Here is a 23,254-nt window from a genome sequence, read left to right as displayed (position 1 = left end):
TGACTTCCTGTGACTCTGTTCTCCTTCCCTCCCAACCAGGCTTGAATTCAGTGGCCACCGCCAGGATCTTTTACAAACTGATGCTGCGGCTGGGCTTCCGGGAGTTCTACATTCAGGGCGGGGACTGGGGGGCCCTGATCTGCACCCACATGGCCCAGATGGTGCCCAGGTGAGTGTGCATGTGCACAGCCCCCGTGAGGTTGCCGTGTGCACAGGGGCGGCGGGATCTGCCTGCGGGGGGCCACCGGGCGGGGTGTCTGTGGGCCCAGGCGGACAGCACGGAGGGTCCCCTGTCACCCAGCCGCGCCCGGAGCTCTTTGGTGTGGATCCTCTCCGTTCGGTATCACACGGGGTTGGTGACGCTGGGCCAGGTGCCCAGGCAGAGAGGGACAGATAGAGGAGGGGAACGTCAGAGTGGACCCTTCTGGTGGCCTGAGCCCTGGGAGAAGCCAGAACTTTCTGGAAACTCTGTATTCCCCCCCCCACAACGCCTCCCTCCTCCTACCGGCCTCCCCCCACCCTTGCCCTGGCCCTGACGCCAGCCTCACCGGGGCCCGCTCTCTGCCCTCACAGCCACGTGAAAGGCCTGCACTTGAACATGGCTTTTATTTTAAATGGCCGCATCCTGACCCTCTTCCTGGTTCGGCATTGCCCGAGGCTCTTCGGTTTCACCCAGAGGGATATGGAGCTGATGTTGCCCTTCAAGGAGAAGATTTTCTACAGACCGCTGCGGGAGAGCGGCTACATGCACATCCAGAGCACCAAGCCCGACACCGTGGGTGAGCCCGCGCTCGGGACACGGCGGCCAGGGCGGGGGTCACGCCCCTTCCATCCAGCCGGGCGCTGTGGGGGGGGGGGGGTGGGCTCACCCGCCCCAGAAGCCGCGCTCCAGGGACGCACATCTCCTGGGAGGGACCTGAGCTCTTTCTTAGGCTGCGTGTCTCCGCTGAGGTCATTTGAGGTCAGTTGTCCCAGACGACAGCTTGAGCTGATGCTGTGTGCACTGGCTTTGACCCCTGACCCCCGGACTCTATGAGCCTGAATGGAGCAGGAAGCCTGGGGGCCCGGCAGCCCCAGGACCGTGGGGGGTGGAGGGGGTCGTGTCCATTTGTAACGGATCCCCTGTTTTGGACGTTTAGGCTGCTTCTTACTTTTCACTGATCAGAGCGTATAAACCAAAAGCCCCACCTTTTCTTTTTAAATGTTTATTTATCGTGAGAGAGAGTGAGCAGGGGAAGGGCAGAGAGAGGGGGAGACAGATTCCTAAGCAGGCTCTGCACCATCAGCACACAGCCTGATGTGGGGCTCGAACTCGCAAACCACGAGATCAGGACCTGAGAAGTCAAGTCGGACGCTTAACCGACTGCGCCACCCAGGCGCCCCTTTATTTTTTTTTTTTTTAATTTATTTATTTATTTATTATTATTTTTTTTAATGTTTATTTTTGAGAAGGGAGGGGCAGAGAGCGAAAGAGGGAGAGAGAGCGAATTCCAAGCCGGCTCCGCGGTGTTCGCACAGAGCCTGAGGCGGGGCTCAAACTCACAAACCCTGAGATCATGACCCGGGCTAAGATCAAGAGTCTGACGCTTGACCAGCTGAGTCACCCAGGCGTCCCGGGTCTATTTATGTATGCAAGTAATCTCCACCCAAAAGGGGCTCCAGCTCGTGACCCTGAAATCCGGAGTCGCACGCTCCACCAAATGAGCCGACCGGGTGCCCCCGAGACCCCACCTTTTAAAAAACAGCATTCATACAGATCTCGCTTGTGGACCTCCCCAAACACAGGACGCTGCCCGCGTAGTGGGTGGGCTCCCGGGAAGCCGTGAGGGTGTCCCCCTTTTACTCAGATCAGGATTCCAAGGCCAAGGGTTAAGTAGACGGGGTGCAGAGCACCCCAAGAGTTAGGGCAGAGCCGTGCTCCGACCTGGGCGCCGCCCTGTGGGGCCCGCAGCACCCCGTGTCCTGACAGCCAGCTCGCGGGTCCCAGGCCTGTGTCACTCCCCGCCTCTCCCCTTGCCAGGCTGCGCTCTGAACGACTCTCCCGCGGGCCTGGCTGCCTACATCCTGGAGAAGTTTTCGACCTGGACCGATTCTGAGTTCCAAGAGCTGGAGGACGGGGGCCTGGAGAGGTGAGCCCCCCACCCCCGCCCCGCCAGCCATGGGCCCGCGTCCCGGCAGCCAGCGTCCCTCCGGCCGACGGCCAGCACCTTCCACTCACTGCCAGATGCTCCTCAGACCCTCACCTCAGGTCCTCCGGATGAGGAAGCGGACAGAGGTCTGGCGACTGGCTCCGGGCCTCGCCGCGGAGGGGTCAAGACCAGGGTTGAGCCCTTGAGAACGTCTATGCTCCATTTGCTAAATAGCACCCCCGTCCCCCGGGATCAGGGGGTCCAGAGGGCAGCGATCACCCAGGGTCCCCCTGCTCTGAACCCAGGAGAGCCTGGCATCATGGCCACCTGACCGTGTGCCCCGGGGCAGGCAACCCTGGACGCTGCCTCAGAAAGACTGGGGAAGCTTCAGAGGCTGCAGCCTCTGCTACCCGGCCAGCCCTGACCCGGCTTCTGCAGCATCCGTCCCTGACTTCGTTACTTCGGGGGCACACAGAGCGCCAGACTCTGTGCCGGTGTGGGAGCAGAGGGGGGGGGGCTGGCTCCCTCCTCGGGCGCGGGGACCGTGTCTAGGCCATGCCGGGCACGCAATCGACAAATCTGTAGTGGACGGATGAGCTCTGAGAGACCGTCCAGAGAAAGGAGGCTTTGCCTTGTCTGAGGGGCGGGGCGGAAATGACTGGGAGAATCTACTGGATTTGGGCTTTGAGGGACGAGTAGCAGTTTGCCGGCAGACAGGGTGGAAGAAGGGAATTTAGGCGAAGAGAAAACACCAGGTGCTCCCGGAAAGGCTGGCTCGGCGGAGGCCTCGGGCAGGGATGCAGGGGCCGGGCCATGAACCCATGCACAGCCCTCACCCTGGGGTCTGTTCCCTACCCCACATTGGAGAGGACCCCAGGGGGCTGGGCCTCCACCAGGAGCTCTTAGGCAGGGCTGGCCCTGTTCCTTGCCCAACAGTACCTGCAGCCAGGTGAGGGGCCCCACCAGACCGCCCCCCACCCCAGGCTGACCACCCACTGTAGCTGCCGCCTGGCCCCCGGGGGCACCAGAGCCTGGAGCAGGGGGCAGGTGCCATCAGCTCTGTGTTCTAGAAAGGTCACTGACTGCGGTAGGCCAGAGACGGGTGTGGTGGCAGTTTCCAAGCCGGGACCGGAGCCGAGGGAATACGGGAGCCCTTAGCCACCTCGCTAAAAGCCCAGTTCACAGGGTTTGAGAGTTGATTCTAACCATTCTGTTCCCATCGACCGCTCTCCATTTGGAGGTTCCCTCATCTCTGTTCCCGCTCTGGGCCGCTGTTGCTGGAGACTGAGAATGTGGAAACGAAGATGCCTGATGAACGTGTTCATCATTCCGGAGAAGCCTCTTTTCTCCCAAATCCTTCGTATTTTCATATTAATGTTAATGCTCTCCCTTCCCCCGTCACTGTCTCAAGCTGCACCGGTGGGGAGCAGGGCAGGGGTGAATCGAACATTCCTTAAAACGTGGTGCCGAGGATAAAAACATACTTGGCCGACCGCCTCCAAAGAGCCGACACAAACAAGTAAATTCGGCAGATTGGCTTCGGTTCAACTGAAGTCACTTCCCTGGAGGCGGAGAGCTGGGCAGGCGCAGTGACACTGCGGGGCCTCCCCCCCAGAGGGGGACAGCCAGGGCGTCATGGGGTCGGTGTGAGGGAGGTGGCAGGGGAGGCAGAGGAGGGGTGCCTCAAAGTGTGCACGTGCGCGTGTGTCCGAGAGGGGCTGGGCACAGAGCACACTTCTGTCCCGGACATGCTGGGTGCCAGGTGCCCACTGGGGAACGGGACTGACATCTGAGCCTGGGGAGGGGTCCAGTGGGAGGAAATGACCCTCTCTGTGCTTGGGGAAATTAGCGGTTGGCATCAGTGCAGGTGGGGCAGCATCGGGGGGTGCTTGGGGGACCCCTGGCTTACTGGCCGCGGGAGGGGGACGGAGGGAGGTCTGGGAAGACAGAACGTAGTGAGAAGGGCGAGTGTGGATGGAGAGTTGCAGCGTGGGGGGGGGGGGGTGCCGAGGCATGGGGGAGGGCAGGCAGAAGGCAGGCCCGGGTGGCATCGGACGGCAGACCGTGGGCAGGGGAGGGAGACTTGGAGGCGGATGGAGGGATCGGGCCTCCCGACAAGGAGGCTTAGATCTCCTAAGCCCCCAGGACTGGAATGGAGCAGGGAAGGCCCGAGGGGAACTCTGTGCGGACTTGGGTTCCCTCAGGGAGGCTGGCAGGGTGGGGGCTGTGGGTGGCACGTGGCCATCGGGACGCACCGAGGGTTGGGACCCGTCCCCAGAGCTGGAGTCCCCTGGGGTCTGTAGACCAGCAGGTGGGTCTGGGTGGCCGAGGGCACTGGCAGGGCGTTGTGGGAATGAGAGTGGGGGGGACAGGGTGGGAAGCTGGCGGGTCTGTGCGCAGTGGATGTGGGGTTTCTAGGGTCAAGAGGACCAAATGGCTCTTTCCTCCCCAAGGGTGGAGCCCCGTAGCCTGTGTGGGGTCCCCCTGCTCATCAGTCCCAGCCTGAGTGTGTGTGTGTTGGGGGGGGTTCTGCACAGGGCCCCATGACTCCTAGGGTGACTCACTTGGCGGGAAGCTTGTGGGTAATGCCAGGCGCGTCCAGGGGCTCCAAACGCTGCCTGGAAACCCCGTCCTGCCCAGGCCCCGGCAGGGCGAGCCCACGTGGGGATGGTCCACGAGGGCCAGAGGTGGGCACCCACCTCCGGGCACCCGGTGGTGACCAGCCCAAAGCTCCTGGGTTCGGTTGTCCTCACCTGCTGTTTCCTGCCCAGGTGGGACCGCTCTGGGGGTGGTCGGGGGTGCAGGCGGCCGTGAGGGCCAGCGGAACCTGCCTCGTGCACGGTCTGCATGCCACGTCACCTGCGGTCACGGTGGCTGGTGGCCCTGGGCGGAGCCTGCCTGTGCCCCGGTCGCAGTGAGGTCTGAGGGGGGAAAGCAGGCGGGCCCGGAGGCTGCCCTCTGGTGCACCCGGGGCTCAGCGGCCGTCTGGTTCTGCTTCCGCAGAAAGTTCTCCCTGGACGACCTGCTGACCAACGTCATGCTCTACTGGACGACTGGCGCCATCACCTCCTCCCAGCGCTTCTACAAGGAGAACAGTGGGCAGCTCTTCAAGCAGGATCGGTAAGCCTGGCCCAGCCCAGAGGCCTCCAGGGCAGGGAGCCGCAAGACAAGCCGGCCTTGAACCCGAGGGCAGACGCCCAGCGTGAGAACGAATCTGTGGGCGGGCCAGAGGCGCTGGGAGAAATCTCGCGCGTCCGGAGTTAGCTCAGGAAGGGAACGCGGGGCCAGCCCGCTGTGCCACCCCTGCTTCCGGGGCCCCTTGGAACCTCACACGGAGACGCTCAGGTGGCAGCGGAGGGACAGGGGACACCCGTCCCACCTGGCCCTGTTCCCCAGCCTGGCCAGCCCTTCCAGAAAGGCCCCGGGTGGGTTGGAGTTGAGGGCGCGGTCACAACCCTGGCTCTGACCGCCTGTCCCCTCCGCCCCGTCCCTGAGCCCCCGCTGTGGGGACAGCAGGGGACCAGGATGCAACGTCGCCTCTCAGGGGATCTCTGTCCCTTCCAGGGTCAAGGTGTCAGTGCCCACCGGCCTGGCCGCCTTCCCGTGTGAGCTGATGCACATACCGGAGAGGTGGGTGAAGGGCAAGTACCCAAGGCTCGTGTCCTACTCCTACATGCCCCGCGGGGGCCACTTTGCCGCCCTAGAGGAGCCGGAGCTGCTGGCCCGGGACATCCGCAAGTTCGTGGGGCTGCTCGAGCTGCCCTGATGCCGCGGGGGTGGCCCCCGGGCCGACTCTCCCTCCCGTCAGCCGCCGCCTCCCAGTGCAGCCCCCCGCCCCCTCCCTCCCCCCCTCCCTCCCCCCCTCCCCCGTCTTCTCTTGGCGAAGGTGTATCCCCCCCCCCGCCCCCTCCCCTGCCCGTCCTGAGCCCCGCGCGCGCTGCACGCACCCTCCCACATGCAGGTGGATGCCGATAAATGATTTTAGTCCTCAGAGCAGCTGGAACCAGGTGACCTCTGCTTGTCCCAGCCCCACATGGGGTCCCCTCCCAGGAGAGCTGGCAGGCGTACGGTCTGGGCTGGGGAAGGAGCCCCCACTCGACCCCCCCACCGGGTGTCCTGGGCACCTAGAACACCCAGCAGGGCCTGAGGCTGGGCGGTGCAGGGGTGGGGTCTCAGGAGGCCTGGGCCACGCCCTGCCCCTGCAGGATGGAGCCCCACCCCTCACCCCTTCTCTGAAGGACGGAGCGCACCCCCCCCAGCCCCACCCCACCCCTGCCGGATGGAGCCCCAGCCTCGCCCCTGCAGGATGGAGCCACCCCCCGCCCCCACCCACCCACCCTGTGCACAAGGGCCCCCTGGGCCTCTGGCGCCCCGATAGCAGTTGAGAGGCTGCTTCTCTGGCAGGTGCCCAGAGCGGAGTCCCTGTCCCACGGGGAGAAAAAAGGCAAGGGGCCACCTGTCCTCACAGCTTAAGGGTGGTGCCTGGCCCAGCTAGGGGCAGACACCCTCTCCTCCTCCCCCCGCCCTGCTCAGGTTTCCCCCTGGCTCCAGGGCACTGGGAGCACTAGCCCCAGCCTGCGAGGGAGCAGGTAGATGGGGCCCTGACCTCACCAGTCTGGCCGAATGAGCACTTTATTCGTGGTCCTCCTGCCCTTGCCTGCTGCAGGGTGACCTGACCCAGCCACTGTCACTGGCAGTGTGATACAGAAACAAGGAGCCTGGTCCCTTCCTGCTCCCGCGGTGCAGCCCCGATGGGTGGGAGACGGCTGGATGCGGTGATGGGGGGGTCTGGAAGGAACCCGCCCGGAGCTGCGCGCAGGCTCTTTGGTTATCAGCTGGGTGTGTGCCCAGAAGTGGTGGGCAGTCCGTCCTCACAGAGGAGCAGTCCTTCGCTGTGTCCTCCCGGGTACCTGGGACAGCCGCAGGGGCTGCTGGGGCACCGTTCCCACATGTGGTCCTGCGGAGTCACCAGGGATGTGTCCCAGCTACAGAGCCGGGACATTTATGCAGAAGGGGGACCCGGAGACGCACAGAGTCCCCCGCACGCACCGGCCCCCCTCCCCGCTGCTGTGACCAGAAAGGCCGCCGTTCCCTGCGTGGCGGCCCCACCCTGTCTTCCTCGGCCAAGGGCCCGGGGAACCTTTCTGGGTCCATCTTCCCAGAGCAGGTGTGCTTCACACAGGTCAAAGTAGTCCTGGGCCTGGTTGGGGCCCGAGTCAAGCCGCTTTTCCACCTGGGTCTCCTCCTCTACGTCCTCGGAGCCTGGCCCGGCCACCCTCAGGCCTCCTGGTAGGCAGCCGGCCTGCTGTCACTGTCGCTGTCTGCAGGGCCCTGGGCGGGACACTGCCCTAGGACGGTTCCACTGATGTCACAGACGGCGCCATAAGTCTGCTGATGCTGTGGGGACAGGGCCGTTCTCTCCGAGGACAAGCCGCTCAGAATCCGGGGCACGTAGGGCTGCCGACATACAGGGGCATGAGCACCCGGAGTGGGGGCTGGGCACTAGAGTCCTCCCCACTCCCCCCGCCGGCCCCTCCCCCAGAGCCTGGCTGAGAAAGGCATTTCCGCCACCCGCCTGCCCGTCTCCTCGTCCACGGAGGCAGGTGCACCCCTGGGTAGTGAATCTGAGAACCGTCTCCCTGGGGCTGGTCCAAGGACTGACACCCATCAGAGTGCCTGAAGCGGCTGGAGAGAAGGCCGCTGCTGACAGGGTCTCTGTCCCAGCCCTGGCTCTTGTCAGGGACCCGGAGCAGGACCCCGGGGGCTTCACGCAGCAGGCCGCAGCGGGCATTAGCCACGCCGGGAAGGGAGGAGGGCACCCGGTGAAACATCCAGCCCGTGGGACCGGGATGCCCTCTCCCGTGACCTCAACGTAGGAACGTGGCTGCCACGCGGTCGGGGCCCTTCTGTCTGGACAGGAGATGCTCGGCACGTCGCCCGGGGACACTCACCGTGAACGGCGGTGGCCTGTGGGCCTCGGCCTCGCTCCCTTTGTCGCTGGCCGATTCTTCCGTCTGCAGACACAGCAGAAACTCGCGATGAGAGACCAAAGGCCCTTCCCGGACGATCACCCTCCCAGCACACAGACCGGCACCGCTCGGGATAAGAGCACCAGCTGGTACCAGGCTCCCGGCAGCAGGGGCCGGGGCAGGCGGCGCAGGGCAGGGCAGGGGCGGGGAGCGCGGGGCGCACCCCGGCCCCAGGCCTGCCCCACGGAGAAGCTGCACGCGCTGGGACAAGGTGCCCCTTACCCTATAGTTCAGAGGGCTGAGGTGCTTGAAGCATCCGAAGCAGGTGTAGGCCAGGCAGACCAGGATGGTGAGCAGGACGGCCAGGAAGGTGAACAGGGTGAGGGGGGCCTTCAGACCTGGGGGAACAGGGACGCCAGCCTCGGTGGGGGGAGAGGGGCCACGTCTGGGGCAGGAGCCGCGCGTGACCTCTCCCTCGGGCAGAAGGGAAAGAAAAGAGCCTCCCCCCCTGCCCCCCGCCCTCCAGCAGCTGGGGTGGTGTCTTCATAGCTGGGACAGACAGAGGGACCCGCTGGCCTCGCCCCCGGTTGGACTGCAGGAACTGGGACACCGAGTCAACGGCCTGTGCCGACGGTCAGCCCCCTCCAGGCTCCAGCGTCCTGGGCCAGGCGGGACGGAGGCTCCCCCAACTGGCCGGGGCTGGGTCACATCCTGTCTGCCTCTTTCTTTTCCCGGAAAGTGTCCATTTTCCCTCCTCCACACCCACCCCCCGAAGAGCATTCTAAGGCTTCTCGAGCGACGCGGCCTCCTCCAGGGTTCCCCGGGCTCAGGCCAGCTCGGGAACCCGGGCGTCGGCGCCGTCCCCAGCCAGCCCTCAGCCCGGGTACCGCGTTCCGGCCGGACACCGGGTCGGGTGCTGTTGGGCTGGCGTGGATGCGGAAAGAGGAGGCCGAGGGCCGCCACCCGCCCCCACCCCGCCCTGGTCAGAGGGCCCCTCACCCAGGCGCAGGAAGGAGAAGAAATAGAGCCAGAAGAGGCACAAGATGGGGGCGGCCAAGGCCTGGTTGACGGCCGCTAAGTGGATCCTTTTCTCCAGCTTGGCCGGGAGGTAGGCGAAGTACAGGTTGTGACGGTCCACCAGGTGCTTGAGCAGGATGTAGGTGAGGCCTGCGGACACGGGGCCGTGAGCAGCAAGCCTGGCGGGGCCCCAGGGGCCCCCGTGCCCCCTCCCTCCCGGGGCATCGATCTGTCCACGGGGCCGGGCTGGTCCGCCATCTGACTACACGAAGGCAAAGTGGGGCTCAAAGCAGATCCCGGCAGCTCGGGAGCACTCTCGCGCTCGCTAGCTCTCTCCCCCGCCCTCTCCCAGCTTCTCCCTGACCCCAAGGAGTAAAAGGCAGGTGTCATTCTGTCCCTAGGGAAAACAGAAATTCTAGGATCATTTGGCAGAAAGAAGTTACTTTGTACCGGATGCCTGGCCCGACCTCTGCCCGGGCCCTCCCCCGCAAGCCCCCCACCGTCCCGCCGGGTTCCCTCTCTCCCTCCGTTCCCGGCTCCAGCTGACCCTCCGCACTCCTCAGTCAGCAGATGCCGGAGGGTCCTGCCCCAGGGGCGGCACACAAGGTGGATGTGCTTCTGTTATGTCAGGATCTTTAAAAATTTGTTTTGTTTTTTATTTTTTTTTAAGGTTTTATCGTTAAGTAATCTTTACACCCAACGCAGGGCTTGAACTCACAACCTGAGATCCAAGAGTCACACATTCCACCGACAGAGCCAGCCGGGTGTCCCTGTTTTGTTTTCAAAGAGTAATACTTTTGGGGCACCTGAGGGTTCAGTCGGTTGAGCGTCCGATTTCAGCTCAGATCATGATCTCACGGTTCGTGAGTTCGAGACCCGCGTCGGGCTCTGTGCTGACAGCTCAGAACCTGGAGCTGCTTCAGATTCTGTGTCTCCCTCTCTCCCCCCCCCAACCTGCACTCCGTCTCTCTAAAAAACAGACACTAAAAAAAAAAAAAAAAAAGTAAACCTGTTGATTTTTTAAATAGTTCAAGAGTAAACGGAAAACTAAAACCTCCTCCCGCCCCTAAACCTCAGCTGCAGTGCCAACAGTGTGCTGGGTATTCTACTTTCTTCTAGAATCTTCCATCCGTCTGCAGTTCCTCACGTTTATTTTAGCTGCAAGACCTCGGTCTTTAAAGTCAAACAGTCCTCAGCTCAGATCCTGGGTCTACTCCTCACTCGTGTCACGCTGAGTGTGAAAGGGGCCACAAACGAGATGCGTCGAGCGGTACGAGTGACAACCCGCGGAGCACACACATTCAGAGCGTGTCTGCCCCGCGGCGCAGTCACCCGCGAGCCAGGCGGTAGCTCCCGGACCCTGGGATCAGGGCGCCACCAGGGATGGCCAGCAGGACCAGGGATGTCCCTGTGGCTCCCGGGCGCTGCAGAAGTCCTCAGTGTGCGGGGGGCACCCCTAGGGTGCCCCGAGGGGTCAGCCACCGCCCCCGGGGGCCACACTCACCGAACGGCGCGATGATGGGGCAAGTGATGCTGTAGGCCATGATGACGGTGAAGACGCACAGCATCCACGCGTACATGGCTCCGAACTCGTACTGGAAGGCCTGGTTCTGTGCCGAGAGGGCAGAGCGCAGGGTTTGCTCCAGACGCCACCCGCCCACGCCACAGGGGCCTTAAGGGGAGGACTTTGGAGATGGGAGGCTCATGGCTGCCCCCTGCCCCACGGACCTCTCCGGCCCGCCCCGGGTGCCGTCTGCACGGACCTCTCCGGCCCTGCTCGCCTCACACCCAGGCCGCCGGGGGTAAAGGAGTCTCGTTCTCTCAGTGTTTCCCTTGCCCCAATCGGGTCTACGCAGCAGGCCCGAGAGTCCCGCGTCTACGCAGAGGACAGGTGCAGAGTGCGTTCCCCCCCGCCAGGACGCGCCTCCTGGGTGATCACCGGCCCCGTGGAGGGGGGCAGGGTGTACCTGCTTGATGTTCCTGCGGTCGGCGGCCGTCTTGGCCACGACCATGCGGCAGGTGTAGAGGACCAGGCCCGGCAGCCGCAGCAGCTCCATGCCGTTGCCAATGAAGGCCGAGGCGATGACGTAGTTCACAAAGAAGGCGCCCTGGTCGGGCAGGAAGACGCACCTGGGGGGCGGCCGGGCTGTGAGCCTCTTTCCCGCCCCGGGAGGGGAGCTTGGCGGGGCGGGAGCGGAGCCCCTGCATTTGGTGCGGACGCTCGCTCCGTGTTCCGGGCTCAGAGATGAAAGGGGGGCCCTGCCCCTGCCTCTGCCCTACCCCCGCCCCTGCCCTGCTCTGTGGGAGCCTGCATCCCAGCAAAGGGGACACACAGCGTGCCAGATGTGACATGTGCTCGGAGGAACCGGAGCAGAGGAGGGACGATGTTCCCCCTGTTACACGGGCCGCCAGAGAGGCCTAAGGAGGTGAGACCCGTGCTCATGGAGCAGGAGGGCAAGGACAAGAGTCCAGGAACCGGGCAGAGAGCGGCCCTCGCGCGTACCGACAGGGCAGGGGGGCCGCGGGCCAGGGAGAGGCAGGGCACGCGTGCAGGGAGGGCTGGGGCTGCACAGGAGTGGCCGCTGGCATCGGTGAGGCGGGGCGACCGGAGAGGCTGGTGGACCAGGTGCAGCGGGGGAGGGCACGGAGGGCCCCAGGGCCCCTCGGCTGGAGCAGCCAGACACTCGTGGGCAGCCCTGGGCATGGGGCCGCGGGTGCACGGGGCCTGCAGGCTCCAACTCGGGAGCACGGGGGCACAAAGGCTGGGGTCCAGCTGAGGTCACTGAGAGCAGGGCCACTGGCGTCGGGGAGATGCAGGAGAACCCGTGAGGAGGAGAGAACCGGGACAGGGCCATCCTGGAGCCTTCGCGGACGAAGGCGTGACGATGTGTCAGACGTGGCTGACGGTTCATGAAAGTGAGGGCCGAGCCCTGAGCGCCGGATCTGGCCATCTGGAAGCCACGGTCCACCCAGACGGGAGCTGGCCGGGTGTGTGGGTGCCCGCCTGTGGCCACCAGCCCCCGAGCCCTCAGCCTGACCAGCAAGAACCCACGTGGAATAATTCGGTCTAATGTCCCCAGGAAACTCGGCCAGCCTTCCTACCAACCCTGGGTTGGACGAGTCAATGCCAAGGCTGGGGGCCGGTATTAGGGCCCAAAGGGTAGGGCAGTCGGGGCTCAGGCCAAGTTAACGGGCTGGGTAGCCCAGGGCAAGCTATTCCAACATCTCTGAGCCTCAGTCTCCCCATCCATAAAATGGAGAAACAATGGCGCCTACCCCCACAGCTTGTCGTAAAGGTTCAACGAGAAAAAGAATAAAGCATTTAGCCCGCAACGCCCTCTCAGGGGGACACATCCCAGAGACAGGTTTAATTCTGTTCTCCGGGGTAAACAGGGCCCAGGCCCAACCACACAGCCGCGTGGCCGTCCCCACCCCCGCCTCCCCGGCACCACTGGGACCCACGGGTTCCCTCTCCCCGAGCGGCTCCGTTCTCAGTAAGTAAGTGAGTTTCCAAGAATGAACAAGACTGCCCCTGATTGAGTTTCAGCCTAAAAGATTAACCACACTTCTGCACACATGGCACAAAGCGGGTCAGCTCCCACAGGGCGGCCTCAGCCCTGCCAGGCACCCGGGGCTTCCCCGGCCCCGATGGCCTCAGGAGGAGACGTCTGTGCCGGGCACAGGCCGCCGTGCCCCCAGCCCCAGCGCAGCCACGGCCGAGCCCCCGGGGGACCTCCCCACGGGACCGCGGCTCCAAAACGCAACGTGGCCCATACTTACTCCAACCTGATAGAGGCTTCGGAGGAAGTTTTGTCAAAGAGCCACCGGAAGAAAAAATCCAGACTGGAAGAAAAATGAATCCCGTAAGAATTTATGTCCAGCCCTCCAGGTGATCGCGACCCGTTTTTATTCTTTCCTGCTCTCACCAGCAGGCGGGACATCAGGACCCCATCTGTCGTCTAAGGTGCCCCCCACTCCAGAGCAGCCAATGAGGGGCTGCTCCAACGGTGGCCCCCTCCCTTAAAATCAACACAGCCGTGACTCGACCCTCCCCCTGGGCGGAAATGTTGTCTTCAAGCTTCTTTTTAAAGAAGAGAGATTGGGGGCGCCTGGGTGGCGCAGTCGGTTAAGCGTCCGACTTCAGCCAGGTCACGATCTCGCGGTCCGTGAGTTCGAGCCCCGCGTCGGGCTCTGGGCTGATGGCTCAGAGCCTGGAGCCTGTTTCCGATTCTGTGTCTCCCTCTCTCTCTGCCCCTCCCCCGTTCATGCTCTGTCTCTCTCTGTCCCAAAAATAAACGTTGAAAAAAAAAAAATTTTTAAAGAAGAGAGATTGGATCTCCAGAACAATCCGTGAGCCTGCCGCCCAACGGCACCCCAAGTGGGAGGGACCAGCTTAAGTGTCATCAGGGATCTGCATCCTCTAAAACCACTTGGGGACGGAGCCGTCCAGAACCTGACTGTGAACTCAGGGCAGGAGGTGACGACACGTACCTGGTGAGGCCGAGGGACGGCAGGATCAACACCATGAAGATCAAGAATATATAGACCTTGGACATCATGATCTCATTTTCTCCCGACCTGCAGGAAGTCAGAGGTGAGCCCTGCCCGGTGCCCCCCCAAGACCCCCGCTGGGTGCCCACGGACGCCGTCGGGCAAGCGTCCTCACTCACTTGGTCCAGTGAGACTCCAGCAGCGTGGAGTAGTAGACGATGGTGGGGAGCAGGGCCGAGAAGGACCACAGGAGGAGGGTCGGGAAAAACTGACTGATGACCGGGTCCTGCAAAACACGGCCCACAGAAGACACAGGTGGAGGGGCTGTGGCCATGGGGGCTTGGAGGCCACGACCTGCTGTCACGGCAACTCCGGGAACTCCCGATGGCCCTTGCCTTGCCCCCCGGAGCCGACACTGTGCCCCATACAGAGCAGGTGTCCCGTGCCGTTGGCCGAACAGACCAGAACAGCGCTCGGTGTTAGTAGGGCTGGTTGAGCAGAGAAAGTAACTTCACATACAACCGATCTCCACCTGTCTGACTGCCCAGAGCGACCACGCCCCCCTACCCCCACCGCCGGCTGCCCTCTGCGCAACCAAGGGCAAGTGGGAACACGGAACCCAGGAGGCCGGCCCGCTCAGCTCCCTCCCGCCCAGCAGTGACCTAACTCCGCCTGTGCCTGATATGCTCACTATTGCAATCACACGAGGTGCCTGCTTTCCCTGATAAAACGGGCACTTTTAAAAAGCTGCGTAGGGGCGCCTGGGTGGCGCAGTCGGTTAAGCGTCCGACTTCGGCCAGGTCACGATCTCGCGGTCCGTGAGTTCGAGCCCCGCGTCAGGTTCTGGGCTGATGGCTCAGAGCCTGGAGCCTGTTTCCGATTCTGTGTCTCCCTCTCTCTCTGCCCCTCCCCCGTTCATGCTCTGTCTCTCTCTGTCCCAAAAATGAATAAACGTTGAAAAAAAAAATTTAAAAGAAAAAAAAAAAAGCTGCGTACTGGGGCGCCTGGGCGGCTCAGTCGGTTGGGCGTCCGACTTCGGCTCAGGTCATGATCCCAGGGTCGTGGGATCGAGCCCCATGTCAGGCTCTGCACTAAGCCTGGAGTCTCCCTGAGATTCTCTGTCTCTCTCTCTCTCTCTCTCTCTCTCTTGCCCTCTGCCCCTCCCCCACCCCCACCCGTGCACGCTCTCGAAGAAAAAATTTAAAAAGTGCTATTGAGGGGCGCCTGGGTTGTTCAGTTGGTTAAACATCCGACTTTGTCACGATCTCGCAGTTTGTGGGTTTGAGCCCCGCGTCGGGCTCTGTGCGGACAGCTCAGGGCCTGGGGCCTGCTTCAGACTCTGTGTCTCCCTCTCTCTCTGCCCCTCCCCTGCTCGCACTCTGTCTCTCTCTCTCTCTCTCTCAAAAACAAAATAAACATAAAAAAAATTTTTTAATGCTACTGAATGAGACTAGAGTAAATGAACTGTAGAAAACGGACGGAATGAGATCCAGGAGGGTCCTGTTCTTAGAACAGTGTTGCAAATATCTGTAGATTCTTGCTTTACCATAAGAAACCGAAACTGATTTAGAGAGAATCAGCAAAGAGGGTTCCACTCGGCCGATTCCACTCTCAAAAGAACAGACTTGGCCATACATCCAAAGATGCGCAAAGGCGTGAACACTGACACGCTTTTAAAGATAAACAAAATTCTTAATGTGCGCAAGGGGTTATTATTGTTATACACGTAGTCGGGTAAGAAGGCCTGGGCCACACAACAGCTTATGTGGTCACCATCACCAGAACCCCACCAGGATCATCCGGCAGGTGCCTCTGCCCCAGCTTTGGGATGAAAACCAAGGGTTCGGAATTCGTCAGCTGGGGAACGGCACAGCGAGGCCCTCACGCCTTCTAGCCCCGCGTGCTTGCCCTGAGCGTGACTGAATGAATGCCAAGTGGAACTGGAGAAAAAAGAAAAAGATTTAGGGGGATATTTCAACAGAGCCAATTATGGGAAATCAGTATCTTTTTCATTTTTTTACGTTTATTTATTTATTTTGAAAGAGCGAGCAGGGGAGGGACAGAGAGAGAGAGCAGGAGAGAGAGAATCCTAAGCAGGCTGCACGCTATCAGCTCAGAGCCTGACACAGGGGCTCGATCTCACGAACTGTGAGATCACGACCTGAGCCAAAACCAAGAGTCGGACGCTTAACCGCCTGAGCCCCCAGATGCCCTGGGGAAACCAATATTGTTTTCAAGCAGAGCCCAGTTCAGGAAGCGTTTCGTTGTCTCGATTCGTCTAAGATTTTAAATAATCATTTGTTGCCTATCTAGAATCAACGAGTCGACGATTATGTAACAGATACTTAACTTTCCATCAGTATGTGCCGTTCAGCTCACATGACCCTACCGTTGAACGTTCAGATTGATTTCTCAAACACGCACGGGCGCGCGTGTGTCGTAAACCAGTGTCATAAATGTGGCCACACCTGCTCAAGGCCTAAAGGCACGGACGTGAGCTGAGAGGCACGGCTCCTGGTTCAGCCCCCACGTCCCTGGGCTCCAGCCACCGCCTCCCCCCCCCCCCCCCCCCCGCCTTCTCGTCCCCAGCCCTGCAGGACGGGCTTGTAGCGTGGTCACTCACGTTGAGCTCACGGATGGGTTTGGTGACATTGAACTTGTCAATGGTGGACAGGATGATGGCGGGCGTGGTCAGGAAGAAGAGCCCCACGAACAGAGTGAAGTTGATGCCCAGCCACTGGAGCCACCAGCGGAAGCCCTGGACGGAGAGGTTCTTCCTGCAGGAAGGGACACAGGCTTGGAGGCTGAAACCCCCCCAGGCGGGGCTGCCGACCACGCCCCCGGTGCCCCCAGGTGGGTCAGCAGGTCACATCAAGGCCCGGCAAGAGACCAGATTGAGGCACTTGGACCCCAGGAGTACAGGTGAGCCCTCTGCACCGACCTTCAGCTCCAGCAAGGTCAAATGCGGGGTCCCCTTGAGTTCAGAGGGAAAACAGGTTATCCACCGCTCACACGGCTCCCCGGCCACAGCCCGGGGGCCAGAACCCACCAAAGGGACTCCACGGTCACCCAGACAGACAGAACGAGGCTACGACACGGCCATGTCCGCAAGGACTGGTGACCAGCGTAACGGGGCCGGGGGCTGGGTGCACGCAGGGGGAGGGAGGGAGGGGACAGCAGTGCCCAGGCCCCACGGCAGCCATGCTGGCCTCTCACCCCACCGAGAACACAGCAGCACGCTGCCCCCACGTTTGGGAAGCCCTGTGAACCATCAGAGGCCAGCTCAGAGCCATGGAGATGCTCCCAAAGCTCGCTCTGGGTGGGGAGCTGAGGCCAGCCATGCTGGGGGCTCTGCTGGGGCTGCCCTCACCCCCGGCACTGTGCTCAAGGCTCACCAACGGCCCCCGTGGACGCGGCCGAGCTCAGCAGCGTGTCCCCGGGCTAGACCTAACACCACACGATACAGCAGCCAGGGGCTACCGAGCCCTGAACCGGGGCTGGTCCGACTCAAGAGAACATACACGCTGGACTTCAGAGCTACTAAGTATGAAAAAGAGACGCATCTCCACTAGAAGGTAACTGATCACGTTAGAGTGATAATATTTCGGATATATAGGGAGAGAGAGATTATGAAATTAAGTTGAACAGTTTCCTTTTACTTTTTCAACGCGGCCGAAAGGAAACTAGAAATTATAGACGTGGCTCCCGGACACCCCGGATGCCGGGGGGCATCACTGGAGCGCAGTGCCGGGTGTGGATGCCCCCCTCCACCTGACGCATCCCCCCACGCCCGCCCCAGGCCCAGAGGGGAGCCAGGAGCTATGGTGGGGGGCCCTGAAGGCCAGCTCGCACCTGTGATGCCCGGCCTGGGGCCCCTCCCCCCTCCCCGGTCCAGGGCCGGGGCCTCACCAGCAGATGTCCTCGGGGTACGTGGCAAAGGAGACCGTCCACTTGGAGATACAGAGCTCTGCACTGCAGGAGGACGGCTGGGGCTCGCCTTTGCACCGGAGGCTCTGACACTTGCAGGCGTTGAAGTCTTTGAGGATGCTGCCAGGAAGGAAGAGCAGACGTGGCTGTGGCCCAGGCACCAGGGGCACTGCGCACACGCGCAGAGAGGACCCAGTGAGGGCGGGCGCCGCGGGGCCCCAGGCTGTTGCTCTATCAGCGGGTTGCTAGGTTAGCCGTTGCTACGGCTCACGGGGAGGACTTGGTCTCATCCTCAGGACCACGCGGCAAGCCGGGGGTCACTCCTGCCTCCACGTCAGGATCCCGAGGCTCTCCGGCTCAGGTGCGCACCCCGTCTGGCCGCTGCACCCCCGGACCACGGCTGCTCCCTGCGCCATCATCACCCCCGGCCGCCCAGGAAGCCGGGGCCACGGACGCACCGCGTGGCCGGGCCAGGGCCTCGCTGTCCTCACTTCTTCCCACCCTGACGCCCAGGGCCCCCCCCCGGACTGCCACCTGGACCCCCGCCGTCTCCACGCCCCTCACTCCTGCCTCGGCACGCCCCCCTTTCCACGAGCCCCTCCTGGCTCTGGCCTGGCTGCGGGGGACTTTTCCCGGGTGTGCGGTGCCCACAGAGAGGGCAGGGAAGGGGCACTTGTGTGGCCGCCTGCGTCCCCCACCCCAGGCGTGACGCCACTCCAGGAGCCAGAGCCCCGTGCTGGGGCCCACGTGTGCTCCGCAGCCTGGCCCCGGGGCCCCCAGCTCTGCAGCAGGGAGACCCCCAGTGCCTGGGGTCTGTGCGTCTGTGCGATGGAAAGCCCAGCACAGAAAATCATCTGCGGTCCAGAGTGGACATCTGAAGGGGGGCGGCAGAATGCTGGATGCCTTCCCTGGCACGGCTGGTGGGAGCTCGGACCGGGGGTGAGGCCACGTCAACCCACGAGGGACTCACCTCGCGCGAGCATCACCCCGCGTGTGTCACACGCACCTGGGCTGGGATGATGGGGGGAGTGTGGCCTGCCCCAGCCTCAGCCCGTCCCAGGGGCGGGTCCCAAGTCACCTGGAGGGGACAAAGGGCCCCGGACGCGCCCCACTCACTAGGTGGCCATGGACTTCTCCTGGAAGGTGACGAAGGCCATGCCCAGGGGCTGCTCCTGCACCCGGCGCTCCTCGTCCGCGATCCTCTCCAGCAGCCTGTCCCTCATGCGCGCGTAGTAGGAGACGGCATCCTCCTGAGGACACGCACCCCCTCGTGACCACGGGCCCTGCGCGGGCGGCGGGGACCCCGTGGCACTCCCGCGGGGGGCCGGGCCCTCACCCACTCGCACCCCGGCACTTTGCAACAGCAGAACTGGCCGCAGGGCCTGGGGTTGATGAGGGTCCACTGGCCTGTCTTCGCCCGCAGGTTCGTGTAATAGGTCAGGCTCTTTTCTGTCTTCTTCCTGCAGGGGTGGGGGTAGGGGGGCCACGTCAGAGTCACCATAACCCTGCGGCACAGACCCCACGCCCACTGTCCAACCGCCAGGCCCAGGAGCTCAGCTTTCTTTTTTTAAGTTTATTTTGAGAGAGAGAGAGAGAGAGAGAGAGCGCAAGCCGGGGAGGGGCGGAGAGCAGGGGAGAGAGAATCCCAAGCAGGATCCGCGCTGCCCAAGCGGAGCCCGACGCGGGTCTCGAACTCACGAACCAATCCGAAACCAAGGGTCGGACGCTTAACCGACTGAGCCCCCCCCCCCCGGCGCCCCAGGGGGTCAGCTTTCCAAACAAGAAAGGGGCAGAGCCCCCCTCCTGCCTTCCCCCTGGGGGCTCCGCCCAGGCCCCCCGCCAGCAGCGAGGCAGCAGGGTGGGCGGCCCAGGAGGGAGGGCCAGGCTTCCGGCCGCTGACCAGCCCCGCTCACCTCTCCCTGCACAGGTGAATCAGCCTGGCCACGTCGTAGCACAACTGTACGTCCACCACTTCACACGTGGGATACGCGTCCCTGTGCACAAGGCAGGCCATTGGAGAAGAGAACCCCCCGCCCCCGGCAGGAGAGATCCCCCCCAAGTCCCCGAGAGTATTTTTCGGTGCCCACAGAAACCTCTTTCCTTTCATCTTCTTACAAAGGGCGAAATTTTGAAATTCAACACAAAGAGGCCTTTTTTTTTTCTAACAGCAGGAAAGCAATCGCCTTAAACTGACAGGCTCGTGCCCGCTCGGCTGTACGTCAGCGGGCACGTGTGGGGCCAGATGAATCCGGTTCGTGACCTCCTTCACCCACCCGGAGGAAGAGCACTATCGTCTGCTCTGGCTCACGCCTACCTTGGGCCGTGCGAAAATCCTACCCAGCGTGTGGCCCCTTTTTGAAGATCACAGACCTTTCAGGCTCAATGAACGCAGGGGGCTCGCAGCCCAGCAAACGTCTACACCCGCGTTAACAACCGTAGTAAGACCTTCCTCACAAGTGTGCTGTGTGTGGACTCACACCGGCTGGGTGCTCCCACGGTATTCACTATGCCGTCCTCACCATAGCCTGGGAGGTTCTGTCCCCATTTTACAGATGAGGAAAATAAGGGCCGGAGATGTTAAGCGACTTGTGCCCCAGGTCACACCGCGAGTGGCTGTCGGAGCCCAGATGTGAATCCAGGCAGCCGGGCACCAGTGGCCGCTAAACGATGTTCCCTGCCCACCAGACACGCAAAATCAGGCACTCGCTCTGTTTCTACGAATCGCCGTCGTCCACAAATAGTGCTGAGTTACACCGTGGTCACCCCGAGTCCCCGCTGCAAGTTAGTGGCTGCGGGACTAGGAGGGGCGCATTCGGACTGAAGCCTCGGCTCGCCACCCGGGGCAAGCCCTCCAGCCGGGGTCCCGGGGCCTCTGCACCTGCCCTCCCCTCTCCTGCTCCACACCCCCTCCCCTGCATCCCTGGTACCCCCCCCCAACACACACACACACGGCCTCCCCCAGGGGAGCCCTGCCTCCGCCTCCACCGCAGGACTCCTTGGTGCAGGTGCTCCCTCCAGAGACACCCGTGGGCTTACGCCTGTGCCAGCGCAGGCCCCCCCCTCGGAGACCCGCTCGTGCCCTCGAGCTGTTTCTCTGCACCTACACCCTGGCCTGTGCTCCAGCTGCTGTGGTCCCCCGGGGCGGCCTGCAGCGGACAGGCCTTCTAGACCCCAGCCTTCTAGACCCCAGCCTTCTAGAAGCCTTCCACAGCAGGGCTGGCACACGGCGGCCATGGGATGCTCGCATGGCAGGGCCGGGCCCTTCGCCAAGTCTCTGGGCGCCCAAAGAGAAGACAGAGCGCCCGCCTGAGGCACCTGCCCCGCCTGGAGGGGCCACAGCCCTGCTCACCGGAAGTGGGTCTCCACCGTCTCCTTCTTGCTGTCTCGGGGGAGTCCCGTGATGAACAAGGTCCGCCTCACCTGCCAGAGACACACATGGGGGAGGGGGATGTCACCCCAGGGCACGCCAGTCCCCAGGTGGGCCCAGGGTTTCTGCCCTGTTCAAGCCCACCCAGCCCCGCCCCTCCCCACGAACACAGTGAGAGCTCGGAGGGGCCGGTGCTCCCCTGGCAGAGCCCAGAGGGGGTCCTTCACATGCTTAACCGACTGACCCCCCCCCCCAGATGCCCCTAATCAGAAAAATTTTAGAAGCTAATGTCAGGCACCTGGGTGGCTCAGTCAGTTAAGCGTCCGACCACTGATTTCGGCTCAGGTCACGATCTCATGGTTCGTGGGATCGAGCCCCGTATCGGGCTCTGTGCTGACAGGGCAAGGCCTGCTTGGGGTCCTCTCTCCCTCTCTCTTTGCTCCTCCCCTGCTCGTGCTATCTCTCCCTCTCTCTCTCTCAAAAGATAAACACATAAAAACCTTAAAAATAACAAATGAATTGGGGCGCCTGGGTGGCTCAGCCGGTTGAGCGTCCGACTTCAGCTCGGGTCACGATCTCACCGTTCGTGGGTTCGAGCCCCACATCGGGCTCTGTGCCGACGGCTCAGAGCCTGGAGCCTGCCTCGGATTCCGTGTCTCCCCCTCTCTCTGCCCCTAACCCACTCACATTCTGTCTCTGTCTCTCTCAAAAACAAGTAAACGTTAAACAGAAATTTATGAAATAAAAAAAAAAATTAACAAACGAATGAACGAAAAGCTGAAGTCAACCGTGAGCACAAACAGGCCAGCCAGGTCCCACAGAGGCCTCTTTAAGCGCACGGCTCCCGTGTGCTGGCAACAGGCCGGGTCAAGGCTCCGCTCTGGCCCCACCCGTGACCCTCCCCGCCTCGCTCACCGAGTTCTCCTCCTGGTACTGGATGGACCGGGTGTGGTGTCTCATGAAGCCCACGGTGAGGAGGAGATAAATGACGGCAAAGACGGTGTGCAGCCAAAGGAGGTCATCGCTGAGCGGGGACACCTGCCATCAGGGCCCGGCTCCCACACAGGGTGGGGTTTGGGGGGGTGCCGGGCCCTCCACGTCTCCTAACCACCCCCCACCCCCACCCCACACAGCAGTACTGCCCGGGGCGGGCAGTGCCCGCAAAGCCCTGGCCCCCGCCCCGTACTCACTCCGTCTGCAGGTTTGCGATGGTCGTCCTCCCAAAGCTGTAAGGGTCTTTGTCTGCAGACAAGCAAGACACTTAGTCCTAGGGTCACACTAGGGAAGGGGGACGGGGGCGGCCCACCTCGGTCCGTGGGTCTCTGAGGAAGCACGAGACGGCCAGGCCCGTCAGAGGGCAGGGACCGGCCGTCCGGTCTTTTCAGAGCTGCACCGACCCAAGGCCCCGCTTTACCCGACAACCTCTTCCCGACCCGCCGCGTGGGTAAGTCACAATCGGAATTTCTCTTGCTTTGAGATTCTTGTGACATTCCTTGAGAATCTGAAATCCTCCTGAACGGGTCCCAAAACCGAGCTGGGAATCCCTGGGCATGAGAAGTGAATTTGTGGGGCCCCTGGCTGGCTCAGTCAGCAGAGTGTGTGACTCTGGATCTCGGGGTCGTGAGCTCCAGCCCCGTGTTGGGTGGAGAGAAAGAGAGAAAGGAGAAAGAGAGGGGAAGGAAGGAAGGAAGGAGGAAGAGAGGAGAGGGAGGAAGAGAAGGGAGGGAGGGAGGAGGAAGCGGATTCTTTGGCATTTTGGAAGCCGGCCTCCCGCACTGGCAGGACACACGGTTCCAGGCTGTGACTTTGAGTGTCACGAACATCTCCCACACCCACTCACCGAGGCCTCCCGATTGTGATTGCGTGGGGGCAGGAAAGTATGAAACGCTCTCCGAAGGCCCCCGATCCTACAAGTCTTGGGGTTTTATTCCCCTTACTTAGAACCGAAGCTCACACCAGGGGCCCAGCTCCTGGCCCAGGCTCAGGTCCGGGGGTGGGGGGGGCCTCTTGAGAGGCACGGCCAGGCAGAGGGGAACGTTCCCGGAGTCACCCCGAGGCCTACTGACACCTGGGCCCGCCCCAGCCCCACGAGCCCCCCCCCCAACCCCACCCCGGGCCGTGAGTCACACAAGACGAGGGGACATTACCCAGCAAATCACCCGAGAGGTTGACGGGCAGGATGACGCACAGGGACAAGCAGCTGACGACCACCAGCAGGAAGATGACGTGTCTCTGGAAGGACAGGTAGTGGATGGCGTCCTCCCCACACCGCTCCAGAATCTGGTCATCGCTGCCCAAGACACGCACAGGGGACCCGGGTGAGCGGCAGGGCCGGGCCGGGCCGTCCCGTCTCC

At 62.7% G+C, this 23,254-nt stretch overlaps 2 protein-coding genes across 5 annotated transcripts in view; one reads left to right on the top strand and one right to left on the bottom strand.

Moving 5' to 3' along the window:
• EPHX1 (epoxide hydrolase 1) overlaps nt 1-23,254 on the top strand; it is a 138,341-nt gene that overhangs the window by 21,777 nt on the left and 93,310 nt on the right. The window contains exons 5-9 of the mRNA XM_086694334.1: nt 40-169; nt 574-779; nt 2,021-2,129; nt 5,133-5,249; nt 5,694-5,971. Of these exons, the coding sequence (XP_086550460.1) occupies nt 40-169; nt 574-779; nt 2,021-2,129; nt 5,133-5,249; nt 5,694-5,895 (764 nt within the window). The 3' untranslated portion in view covers nt 5,896-5,971. The remainder of the gene's footprint in view (nt 1-39; nt 170-573; nt 780-2,020; nt 2,130-5,132; nt 5,250-5,693; nt 5,972-23,254) is intronic.
• The window catches only part of TMEM63A (transmembrane protein 63A), a 28,195-nt gene continuing 11,684 nt past the window's right edge, over nt 6,744-23,254 (bottom strand). For 3 of the 4 annotated variants that reach the window (XM_086694312.1, XM_086694315.1, XM_086694314.1), the window contains 18 exons: nt 23,048-23,190; nt 22,091-22,142; nt 21,816-21,924; nt 20,883-20,953; nt 19,447-19,527; nt 18,870-18,993; nt 18,650-18,783; nt 17,516-17,653; nt 16,230-16,383; nt 13,786-13,892; nt 13,607-13,693; nt 12,896-12,958; nt 11,083-11,245; nt 10,620-10,725; nt 9,098-9,265; nt 8,381-8,496; nt 8,081-8,143; nt 6,744-7,586 (listed from right to left, as the gene is read on the bottom strand). In XM_086694312.1, coding sequence (XP_086550438.1) covers nt 7,407-7,586; nt 8,081-8,143; nt 8,381-8,496; nt 9,098-9,265; nt 10,620-10,725; nt 11,083-11,245; nt 12,896-12,958; nt 13,607-13,693; nt 13,786-13,892; nt 16,230-16,383; nt 17,516-17,653; nt 18,650-18,783; nt 18,870-18,993; nt 19,447-19,527; nt 20,883-20,953; nt 21,816-21,924; nt 22,091-22,142; nt 23,048-23,190 — 2,059 coding nt within the window. In that variant the 3' untranslated portion in view covers nt 6,744-7,406. The remainder of the gene's footprint in view (nt 7,587-8,080; nt 8,144-8,380; nt 8,497-9,097; nt 9,266-10,619; nt 10,726-11,082; nt 11,246-12,895; nt 12,959-13,606; nt 13,694-13,785; nt 13,893-16,229; nt 16,384-17,515; nt 17,654-18,649; nt 18,784-18,869; nt 18,994-19,446; nt 19,528-20,882; nt 20,954-21,815; nt 21,925-22,090; nt 22,143-23,047; nt 23,191-23,254) is intronic. The other variant, XM_086694313.1, reaches the window with a different exon arrangement.

Source organism: Puma concolor, chromosome E4 (genome assembly GCF_028749965.1).
Source record: "Puma concolor isolate L17-30 chromosome E4, mPumCon1.1.hap2, whole genome shotgun sequence".
NCBI lineage: Eukaryota > Metazoa > Chordata > Mammalia > Carnivora > Felidae > Puma > Puma concolor.
This window is presented reverse-complemented; position numbering and strand designations above follow the sequence as displayed.